This window comes from Myotis myotis, unplaced genomic scaffold (genome assembly GCF_014108235.1).
Source record: "Myotis myotis isolate mMyoMyo1 unplaced genomic scaffold, mMyoMyo1.p scaffold_m19_p_5, whole genome shotgun sequence".
Taxonomy (NCBI): Eukaryota; Metazoa; Chordata; class Mammalia; order Chiroptera; family Vespertilionidae; genus Myotis; species Myotis myotis.
Window position 1 is genome coordinate 3,969,132 of NW_023416357.1, and position 11,863 is coordinate 3,980,994.

General features: G+C 49.2%; 1 protein-coding gene across 4 annotated transcripts in view; it reads left to right on the forward strand.

Annotated features, from left to right (window-relative positions):
• The window catches only part of NPR3 (natriuretic peptide receptor 3), a 68,960-nt gene extending 57,726 nt beyond the window's left edge, over positions 1 to 11,234 (forward strand). For 2 of the 4 annotated variants that reach the window (XM_036310815.1, XM_036310813.1), the window contains 2 exons: positions 4,794 to 4,881; positions 5,904 to 11,234. In XM_036310815.1, coding sequence (XP_036166708.1) covers positions 4,794 to 4,881; positions 5,904 to 6,015 — 200 coding nt within the window. In that variant the 3' untranslated portion in view covers positions 6,016 to 11,234. The remainder of the gene's footprint in view (positions 1 to 4,793; positions 4,882 to 5,903) is intronic. The other 2 variants (XM_036310814.1, XM_036310816.1) reach the window with 2 other exon arrangements.
• Positions 11,235 to 11,863: the final 629 nt, after the last annotated feature.

An 11,863-nucleotide genomic window follows, 5' to 3' on the forward strand; every position in this document is an offset into this window, starting at 1 on the left:
TGTGCTCCCTGTAGCAGGCTGTGTGCTCATCTAGTGTGCTCCCTGTAGCAGGCTGTGTGCTCATCTACTGTGCTCCCTGTAGCAGGCTGTGTGCTCATCTAGTGTGCTCCCTGTAGCAGGCTGTGTGCTCATCTACTGTGCTCCCTGTAGCAGGCAGTGTGCTCATCTACTGTGCTCCCTGTAGCAGGCTGTGTGCTCATCTAGTGTGCTCCCTGTAGCAGGCTGTGTGCTCATCTACTGTGCTCCCTGTAGCAGGCTGTGTGCTCATCTAGTGTGCTCCCTGTAGCAGGCTGTGTGCTCATCTAGCTGTGCTCCCTGTAGCAGGCTGTGCGCTCATCTAGTGTGCTCCCTGTAGCAGGCTGTGTGCTCATCTAGTGTGCTCCCTGTAGCAGGCTGTGTGCTCATCTAGTGTGCTCCCTGTAGCAGGCTGTGTGCTCATCTAGTGTGCTCCCTGTAGCAGGCTGTGTGCTCATCTAGTGTGCTCCCTGTAGCAGGCATGTGTGCTCATCTACTGTGCTCCCTGTAGCAGGCAGTGTGCTCATCTACTGTGCTCCCTGTAGCAGGCAGTGAGCTCATCTACTGTGCTCCCTGTAGCAGGCTGTGTGCTCATCTACTGTGCTCCCTGTAGCAGGCTGTGTGCTCATCTACTGTGCTCCCTGTAGCAGGCTGTGTGCTCATCTAGTGTGCTCCCTGTAGCAGGCTGTGTGCTCATCTACTGTGCTCCCTGTAGCAGGCTGTGTGCTCATCTAGTGTGCTCCCTGTAGCAGGCTGTGTGCTCATCTAGTGTGCTCCCTGTAGCAGGCTGTGTGCTCATCTACTGTGCTCCCTGTAGCAGGCTGTGCTAGTGTGCTCCTTAGCAGTAGTGTGCTCATCTACTGTGCTCCCTGTAGCAGGCAGTGTGCTCATCTACTGTGCTCCCTGTAGCAGGCAGTGTGCTCATCTAGTGTGCTCCCTGTAGCAGGCAGTGTGCTCATCTACTGTGCTCCCTGTAGCAGGCAGTGTGCTCATCTACTGTGCTCCCTGTAGCAGGCAGTGTGCTCATCTAGTGTGCTCCCTGTAGCAGGCAGTGTGCTCATCTACTGTGCTCCCTGTAGCAGGCTGTGCGCTCATCTACTGTGCTCCCTGTAGCAGGCAGTGTGCTCATCTACTGTGCTCCCTGTAGCAGGCAGTGTGCTCATCTACTGTGCTCCCTGTAGCAGGCTGTGTGCTCATCTAGTGTGCTCCCTGTAGCAGGCTGTGTGCTCATCTACTGTGCTCCCTGTAGCAGGCTGTGTGCTCATCTAGTGTGCTCCCTGTAGCAGGCAGTGTGCTCATCTACTGTGCTCCCTGTAGCAGGCTGTGTGCTCATCTACTGTGCTCCCTGTAGCAGGCTGTGTGCTCATCTACTGTGCTCCCTGTAGCAGGCTGTGTGCTCATCTAGTGTGCTCCCTGTAGCAGGCTGTGTGCTCATCTACTGTGCTCCCTGTAGCAGGCTGTGTGCTCATCTAGTGTGCTCCCTGTAGCAGGCTGTGTGCTCATCTAGTGTGCTCCCTGTAGCAGGCTGTGTGCTCATCTACTGTGCTCCCTGTAGCAGGCTGTGTGCTCATCTAGTGTGCTCCCTGTAGCAGGCTGTGTGCTCATCTACTGTGCTCCCTGTAGCAGGCTGTGTGCTCATCTACTGTGCTCCCTGTAGCAGGCTGTGTGCTCATCTAGTGTGCTCCCTGTAGCAGGCTGTGTGCTCATCTAGTGTGCTCCCTGTAGCAGGCTGTGTGCTCATCTAGTGTGCTCCCTGTAGCAGGCGTGTGCTCATCTACTGTGCTCCCTGTAGCAGGCTGTGTGCTCATCTACTGTGCTCCCTGTAGCAGGCTGTGTGCTCATCTAGTGTGCTCCCTGTAGCAGGCTGTGTGCTCATCTAGTGTGCTCCCTGTAGCAGGCTGTGTGCTCATCTAGTGTGCTCCCTGTAGCAGGCTGTGTGCTCATCTACTGTGCTCCCTGTAGCAGGCTGTGTGCTCAATCTACTGTGCTCCCTGTAGCAGGCAGTGTGCTCATCTAGTGTGCTCCCTGTAGCAGGCTGTGTGCTCATCTAGTGTGCTCCCTGTAGCAGGCTGTGTGCTCATCTACTGTGCTCCCTGTAGCAGGCAGTGTGCTCATCTAGTGTGCTCCCTGTAGCAGGCAGTGTGCTCATCTAGTGTGCTCCCTGTAGCAGGCAGTGTGCTCATCTAGTGTGCTCCCTGTAGCAGGCTGTGTGCTCATCTAGTGTGCTCCCTGTAGCAGGCAGTGTGCTCATCTACTGTGCTCCCTGTAGCAGGCTGTGTGCTCATCTACTGTGCTCCCTGTAGCAGGCTGTGTGCTCATCTAGTGTGCTCCCTGTAGCAGGCAGTGTGCTCATCTAGTGTGCTCCCTGTAGCAGGCTGTGTGCTCATCTACGTGTGCTCCCTGTAGCAGGCTGTGTGCTCATCTACTGTGCTCCCTGGAGCAGGCTGTGTGCTCATCTACTGTGCTCCCTGAAGCAGGCAGTGTGCTCATCTACTGTGCTCCCTGTAGCAGGCAGTGTGCTCATCTAGTGTGCTCCCTGGAGCAGGCTGTGTGCTCATCTAGTGTGCTCCCTGGAGCAGGCTGTGTGCTCATCTACTGTGCTCCCTGTAGCAGGCTGTGTGCTCATCTACTGTGCTCCCTGTAGCAGGCTGTGTGCTCATCTAGTGTGCTCCCTGTAGCAGGCAGTGTGCTCATCTAGTGTGCTCCCTGTAGCAGGCAGTGTGCTCATCTAGTGTGCTCCCTGTAGCAGGCAGTGTGCTCATCTACTGTGCTCCCTGTAGCAGGCAGTGTGCTCATCTACTGTGCTCCCTGTAGCAGGCAGTGCGCTCATCTACTGTGCTCCCTGTAGCAGGCTGTGTGCTCATCTACTGTGCTCCCTGTAGCAGGCTGTGTGCTCATCTAGTGTGCTCCCTGTAGCAGGCAGTATGCTCATCTAGTGTGCTCCCTGTAGCAGGCAGTGCGCTCATCTACTGTGCTCCCTGTAGCAGGCAGTGAGCTCATCTACTGTGCTCCCTGTAGCAGGCTGTGTGCTCATCTACTGTGCTCCCTGTAGCAGGCTGTGTGCTCATCTACTGTGCTCCCTGTAGCAGGCTGTGTGCTCATCTACTGTGCTCCCTGTAGTAGGCTGTGTGCTCATCTAGTGTGCTCCCTGTAGCAGGCTGTGTGCTCATCTAGTGTGCTCCCTGTAGCAGGCTGTGTGCTCATCTACTGTGCTCCCTGTAGCAGGCTGTGTGCTCATCTAGTGTGCTCCCTGTAGCAGGCTGTGTGCTCATCTACTGTGCTCCCTGTAGCAGGCTGTGTGCTCATCTAGTGTGCTCCCTGTAGCAGGCTGTGTGCTCATCTACTGTGCTCCCTGTAGCAGGCTGTGTGCTCATCTACTGTGCTCCCTGTAGCAGGCTGTGTGCTCATCTAGTGTGCTCCCTGTAGCAGGCTGTGTGCTCATCTAGTGTGCTCCCTGTAGCAGGCAGTGCGCTCATCTACTGTGCTCCCTGTAGCAGGCTGTGTGCTCATCTAGTGTGCTCCCTGTAGCAGGCTGTGTGCTCATCTAGTGTGCACCCTGTAGCAGGCTGTGTGCTCATCTACTGTGCTCCCTGTAGCAGGCTGTGTGCTCATCTAGTGTGCTCCCTGTAGCAGGCTGTGTGCTCTTCTACTGTGCTCCCTGTAGCAGGCTGTGTGCTCATCTACTGTGCTCCCTGTAGCAGGCTGTGTGCTCATCTAGTGTGCTCCCTGTAGCAGGCTGTGTGCTCATCTACTGTGCTCCCTGTAGCAGGCTGTGTGCTCATCTAGTGTGCTCCCTGTAGCAGGCTGTGTGCTCATCTAGTGTGCTCCCTGTAGCAGGCAGTGTGCTCATCTAGTGTGCTCCCTGTAGCAGGCAGTGTGCTCATCTAGTGTGCTCCCTGTAGCAGGCAGTGTGCTCATCTAGTGTGCTCCCTGTAGCAGGCAGTGTGCTCATCTACTGTGCTCCCTGTAGCAGGCAGTGTGCTCATCTACTGTGCTCCCTGTAGCAGGCTGTGTGCTCATCTAGTGTGCTCCCTGTAGCAGGCAGTGTGCTCATCTAGTGTGCTCCCTGTAGCAGGCAGTGTGCTCATCTAGTGTGCTCCCTGTAGCAGGCAGTGTGCTCATCTAGTGTGCTCCCTGAAGCAGGCTGTGTGCTCATCTAGTGTGCTCCCTGTAGCAGGCTGTGTGCTCATCTAGTGTGCTCCCTGTAGCAGGCTGTGTGCTCATCTACTGTGCTCCCTGTAGCAGGCTGTGTGCTCATCTAGTGTGCTCCCTGTAGCAGGCAGTATGCTCATCTAGTGTGCTCCCTGTAGCAGGCTGTGTGCTCATCTACTGTGCTCCCTGTAGCAGGCAGTGTGCTCATCTAGTGTGCTCCCTGTAGCAGGCAGTGTGCTCATCTAGTGTGCTCCCTGGAGCAGGCAGTATGCTCATCTAGTGTGCTCTTTGGTGCTTCTTAGGAAAAGTGCAGGATCCCCTAGAAATCTTTCTCAAAAATAAAGGAAAATGTTCTCAAGTGGGAAACTGAGAAACACCGTCCAGAGAACGAAGCTTTTCAATGAATGAAAGAAAGGTTAGGACGTATGAATTCAGGGTTTGAATGACAACTATTCATTGAAATGTCCTGAGATTTTCTTTTGATCTAGTATGTGATGGGTATTTGCTAATATTCTGTATGTGATGGGGAAAATAAATGTGTACTCTTATCATTCAAAAACAGAAAGGTTAGGAGGAGACTTTTCTGTTTCTCAAAATGAACTCTGATGATCTATTTTTTTCTCAAGCAGGTGGCCTAGAAGAATCAGCGGTCACAGGAATTGTGGTGGGGGCCTTACTAGGAGCTGGTTTGCTAATGGCTTTCTACTTTTTCAGGTTAGGACCTTGTAATCGGGTTTAAAAATTCACTCTTATTGCCTTTGTCACTTGCCTTTGCATGATCTTTCTGTGACCTGCCCATATCTTGCTCTTACCCCAAAAGCATGGTGGTTGGAAGAACAAAGCCATCTGTTGGTGGGCCCCCTGGTGTGGTGGTCAGTGGGCTAGCGTGCTAGGGAGAGGGCAGGGGCTCCTGCTGCACTGCCCTGTGGGCCACAGAACAGCTACTATCCTTTGATACAGATATTCTGACCCGAATCCCTACCACCCACTCAGTGTGTATGTGGAGAGGGAATCTGCACAAAGGGGAAATAGATGGCCCCGTTCTCAGGCTTCCTCTGGGTCAGAAGGAGGTGCCTGGGTTCACCTTCTGGAGAGGAGGCGGCAGCTCCTAGCGGCCCATGCTCTCAGGCTGGTCGGTGCTGAGCATTTGGAGACCCCACACACTTGGTTACCACTGTGGTTAAGCCCCAAGGCTTGTAAAACTGTCATATTTCTCTGTGTCCAAGATACCGACAGTTTTGCACCACAAGGGCGGTCGATCCCTTTGTAATCTTTGGTGGTTGAGTTTGTGGTTTATTCTTAAGCCATTAGACCACAATTTCTTCATTTCTGCATGGAAATGTAGCTCTGGGTGTCTGTGGCTCTTGGTGGGAACAATTGTATTCCTGTTCCTTTGGCTCAGTGCACGTAATCTGATCTTTATCTGGGGCCTGTCCTGGGAGTTGGGGAGTGCTTCTGTGGCCCAATAGGCACGACTGAACCCACCAGGCGCCCAGGGAAGAAGGGAAAGGCTTGTTCTATGGCATTTCAGAAAGCAGGCCAATTTTCCTCCTTGAATAAGGTCAGGGCGCCTGGGGGCACTCTACTTTAATCTCTGACCAGGGTTTCATATTCTGTCACTTCTCATTTATCAACCCCAACCCAGATGTCCCCCAAGGGCATTCTTTGTAAGAGAAACCATAGTATTTTGTAGCCAACGGAGGTTTTATTACTACATTCACTTTCCCTTTACCCAGGAAGAAATACAGAATAACCATTGAGAGACGAAACCGGCGAGAAGAAAGAAACGTCGGGAAGCATCGGGAGCTCCGGGAAGACTCCATCAGATCCCATCTTTCGGTGGCTTAAAAGGAAGCCTTTGCTTTCAGCCCAAGATTCTTTGGGGAGATTGATGGGATGAAAGACATGTCTGGAACAGAGGCGTGCTCTTGAAGAACTCATTCTTTTAAGCATTTAGTCATTTCGTTGTAAAATTTCTTTAGAAGCTCAGGAACGACTATTAGTCATCAGATGCCTCTTGGCCTTTCATCTCATGACAAGAAAATACCAGAATATAATGTCACTCTGTTAAACGTGCACACTGCTTCCAGGGCCTGTGTTGGATTTATGGTTTGAGAATCTGATGTCTCCCTATCTTGCTGGCTTTTGGGGGCATTTCACACAAGGCTATAAAATGGGGTTTTCTCAAATGAAATGTTTTATAGCTAGGATAAAACCATTTTTACAAGTAGAATATTGTTGGGAAGAATTTAACACCCAAGAAGAGGAGAATGTAATGAAATATCTCAAGGTGGGAAATACGCTCGTGCCTCTCTCTAGTGCTGGCTGGCCGGGTTGAGTTGAGGACGGCTCTGTCCAATGTATGCACTCAGGTCCTGACTTCCTCTCTTGTCAGAGGATTCCCTCCTGTCTCCTTCAGTGTCTCATAAAAGCTGCTCTGGACAGTTGTAACTATCACCGAGACAAGAGGATGTATACAAGAAAAGCAAATCTAAAATGTTTCATTTTTTAAAATGTAAAAAACAAAGCCCTACTTCCCACTAACATTTTATTTTTAAGTATTTTGATCTTATATTTTGCTATTAGAAAATGTGTCTATTTTTTCATTTTTAAGATTAAATTTCACTTATATTTGAAAAACATGGGTATAACAGTGATGAAAGATGCTTCTCTCTCCCAACGCCCGCTCCCCCCCCCGCCCCCCCCGTTGTCCTCTTCCCCTGGGCCAGACTCAACTGCAAACTGCTGCTTTAATTCCAGAGACCTAGAAATGTCTTCTGATTACAGACCCTGCAGGAGCACATTAATTTACCTGCTTTAAATGCACATTGTTTTAGGGATAGATCCCTTCCAACTCTGGCCAAATGATGAGTTTCAGGATCAAGGGTGAAATGTATTAGAATTAAGTAGGATGTCATAAGGGGAGGCAGCCCTTTTTCCTCAAGAAGAACTTTATGAGAGTTAGAACTTGACAGTAAACACAAAATGATAAATACATGGCATTTTGCCAAAACTTACAGTGATGATTTGGGTTCAAAGAGAGAATCTGCATAGCGACTATATTCCCTTTCAGTTAATTCTGCAGAGCTCTGTAGTCATCCACCAGTATCCTGTGTAACAATGGTTGTGGGTGTGGGTATAAGGACTTCGGACAAAGTTGAATAAGCCTTTACTGAATCTCTAGGCTGCACCCAGTACTCTGCACACAGGTTGACATTCAGGCTGTCACTGTATGATTTGTGGAGAAAATGGACGGTGAGGGCAGAATGGGACATTGCTGGACTAGCTAGCATATAATTAGGTCACTCGGTCCTTGATAACATTTGAGCATCTGGAAAATAGTTTTAAACATCATCTTACTATCTGTAACAGACCATGTGTAGGGAGGTCAATAGTGGAGTTTGAACAATTCCTGGGAGGTCATAGCTCGTACAGGTGAGGGCGGAGGCCGATGAGTGGAAGCCGTGTGTCTTGGAAGTTGGTCCCACCTTGCTTCCTGGAGGAGCTGGCTCCTGTGACTCCTACTCCAGTCAGTCACAGGGAATGGATTATTTCTGGGTGAGGCGCATGTTCCCTTTATGGCTTAAAAATGTTATGCAGCCAGCTGGAGAACATGATCAAAGAATTAAGGATGATCAACTGGAACAATGATGTTGTAGTTCTCCATGTTGGATGCAAAGGAAAAAGTACTAAATTTAAAAAAGGATGGAAAAAGAAAGCAAGAAAGGCACGCCCCAGAAGCCCTATCATAGGAAGAGAGCCTGGGAAGTGAAAACGAGAGAAGCAAAGCGATGAGCAGCTCAGGACTCCTCCAAGCGGAGGCCTGATTCCGTTTGGTTTTATGGATTGAGAACTTATTTCTCTCTAGTTTTTGTTTTTCAGTGATGTTTGTCATGACTTTTAGAGATACTCATTTTCTTTTATCATGTGTTTGTAAAGAGACATTTCAATTTTGAGCCTATGTGCTTATTTCAGGGGGAAAACACTCTACCTGGTTGCAGTCGTTGGGTATAAACATTTCTAGCCTTCCTATAATCGACACAGGGTCCCATTAACTCACATTTTTAAAGCAAATATCTTTTATTTCTACTTTAGGTAGAGGAATAGTTCTGAGGTTAACATTATTATGTCCCCAGATAAAATTGTAAAAATGAGAATTTTAGTCTTTTAAAAATGGCAGAACAAATCATGAGGTTTCTCAGATGTGGATGCCATTCTCTTCCAATCTTAAAGCAATCATAGGGCTCTTAAGATTGATTGCTTTGTCTGCTGTCTATACTTTCTGCCTTGAACTCATCATATGACTTACCAAAACTCTCTTATGTTTTGGAAGACTCCATTCAGTTGGAAATATTTGCAAAAAGTGTAGGTGTTTGGCCCAAGGTTACCCTGGGTTCAGACCTGTGGAGATTGTAGTTTCGGAGTATGTTCCTGACTGCTAAGCAACGTCTTTGACAACTAGTAATTTAACCTCCGCCAGGAGCCACATATCACACAGTCAAATAAATAGGGCTTTAGTTCCTAACCCATTCTATACAGTTTTCCCCTGAAGGCCAGGGAGTTCGGGTTTAAAAAGAGGTCAGTGCCAGCTGGCCAAGCCAGCCGACATCGACGCCGGTCAAGGTATATACTTTTCACATCTACTTATGGTGTTGGAAGTAAGTGTAGCTTTTATGTTCATCATTGTCACCTTCTCAGATTGTTTTCCTGGACTCAGAAATAAAAGCTTTCTCCAGAGGGTCACTTCCATCCAGAAAACACTCTCTGTATAGAGGGTGCGTCCTCCTCCCACCCTGACCGCAGGTTCTGCGAGGAATCCCCTGTAAACATTATATTTCTTGGAAGCACCATTAGCGTGTCCTTTCCTGAACCACAGACACGGCTCCACTGGCTTTAAAACAGTTCTCTACATTTCAGAAGCAACATTTCACGGAGGGAGGGGAGACGTGTATGGAAATAAATTCCTGACATTCTAAGACTTGATGGCCAGACACTGCTCCCTTATTCACAGGCTTCTAGGGTCACAAATTTCTTCAAGGCCCCTGTGCCCTCTTTGCCCCCAATTTCCCACTTTCCTTCTGTCTGGCGCTGGGTTTCAGAGGGTGAGACAGGCTGTTGGCAGTGAGACGAAGGCCATTGTGCAGGTCTCACACAGTGACAGGAATTCAGAAGGGAGGTCCCGTGGCACCCCCTTCTTGGGAGTACGCAGTGGCTATTGGTGGAAGTCTCTGTAGGAAACCACATAGAATATCAGGCCGTGTCTTAAGGGAGTGTTTCTAAAAGGAAAGGCACGCGTTTCTATGTTTCTTGGGACACAAAGAACTTAGATGCTGACTGGATGCTGGCAGAAAGCCAAATGCCCACCGAGAGCAGGCCCTTCATCTGTGTTCGGGGGCTTGTTTGGTTATGCGCTGTGGCCCAGTGCTTCCTGAGGGAGCTGATCATGGGCCGACCTTCAGTGGGAAAGCGAAATTCTCTAAGACCAAGGCCTGTGTCTGAGGGTCAGGGTGGCAGCGGAGAGAAGGAGGTGGTGTTTCTTAGGGTTGTCTTTGGAAGTGCGGAGTAGCCAATAATTTAGTCCTCTTCAATGGCCAGGCTCAGCCAGAAGCGCAGGCCACACCCAGAAAGAATCAGGAGCGCCATTCTCTGAAAGGAACAGAAGGTACAATTGCAAATTGCCTCATCTTCCCCTCCTTCCTCCCGCACCCCACTCACCTCTGTCCTGGCTGCGAAGGTGCGCCAGCTCTTCCCCGTGCAGGCAGAAGCTTGCCGAGGGACCCCCGCACTTCCTCAGGAAGACGGCCACCCGCCCGGTGCTGGCTGTGAGCGGGCAGAATGATTCCCGTCCCTGGCTTGCAACCAGAACCCTTATGTTAACTTGACCACACACGCCCTGGGGGCACTTCAAGCCTGGGATGTGCATAGACGCCAACAAGCCTGGCCTGGTTTTCAGCATGCCGGTCTCCCAAACATCTCTTGCAGGCGTACCCCACAGCTAGACTCTAGGATTAAAACAACTTTCAAAAGGTGCTGGATTGGAGCTGGTTCAAATTTCTCATTAACCACTAACGTTAATTCCTACCAAAGGCAAAGCAATTCTACACCAGCTGATGCTGTTCACGTTCGTGTCTTCAGCTGCTTCAAACACCGGGGCAGGGTTGCCATGGGCGCGAGGCTCAGAAGTAAAAATCCATAGGCTGTCCTCGCTCTCTGATGGGTCGGGTGTGGGGTGATTCCTGGGGGAGAGATTGGAACAACCAGAATTAAGATTTAGCAAAAAATGTTGCATTGTTCTGATTCAGGAGTTAAAGACCTACATTTCTACGCAGGAAGGAATAAAGGGCCCATTCACCCAGGGTGAGTCGCAGCAGAGCCCGCCAAAATGTTTCTCATTGGGGAAGAGAAAACGCGGCCACAGCACATGATAACTGGGCAGAGAAAGGACATGTTGGGCTTTGAAGTAGGCTGTCCTATGCATTATTCAATACCAAAGCTGAACGTGTTCCATGTGGCGTGTCTTACTAACAAGAGAGCCATGAGGTGCCCAAGGCAGCCGGGAGAGGCTGGGCGTTTGCAGACCGTTGTGCTGGGACCTGGGAACCTGAGCTTTGTCCCCTGTGCCTGGTGGGTAGTGACACCAAGAGGAGGTCCAGACACTGTGGAGGGTCCCTCTGCAGCCCTTGTCTTCTGGGCCGGGTTAGTCATTGTTAATGTAAACACAGGACCGCCCAACAATACGACCTTACCACGAGTCCGGTAGCAAAGGAAGAGTAAAAGCGGCACCTGCTACATACGGTTGATTATTCTAATGTAAGTAGAACTATCTGCATATAATGTGATTTAATTTATTGTTGTGTTGTGTAGAAGATGAGAATTAATGACTGTGGATATAACCTCTGTTTTGTATAATATATTTTATTTCCGGTGCAAACTGGTCCTTTAAAGTATCTACTTCATTTGGTGTTTGGATATAAATGTGTATGTGTTCTTGTAAATGTTTTTATTCAGCAAGAATGCCACATGCTCACAGTATAACAATGTGTTCTCATTAAAAATACATCCCACAGCAAGCCTTTCCTGTTTGTGATTCAGCCACCCCCACTGCCCAGGTCCATACCCTCCAGGGACCGGGTGGGCTCCCAGGAGGAGCTTAAGTAAAAGATCAATCCGTGGATGGGGTGGGTTTTATTGTTTGCCTGGTGCCTATGAACTAACTCAAGAATTTTCTTCCCAGCAAAGGGAAATTTACAGAAATAAGAAAAGAATATTATTCAAATGAGGGGTCTTCCTTGAATTGGCCAGTGAGGGAAGAAAGCTGAGTAGTATGATCTCGAGTATCTACAGCAAGCATGTCAAACTCAATGGCTAACACAGGCCAAATAAGCAAGGTTTAAGTTTATGTGGCAGCAAAAAACCAAAAGATTCAATTTCCATAGAAACGTAGGTTGATTTAGAAAAGTATTGTGTAAAAAAAAAGCGTAAGAGCAATGATAAAATTCATGTTTTCTTCCTGATACTTGGCATCTCTTCTCTGCTACCATCTTTCCTGCTTCGGGGGAGATCTTGTTCACAGGGATTACTTTCAAACCGACCCACGGTGAATGTCAGTAATTCTGGATCTGACAGGAGACTTATTTCCTTTCATAATTGTAAGTAACTGCTCACGCCGTTATATTGGCTGGGCCGCAAAAATATT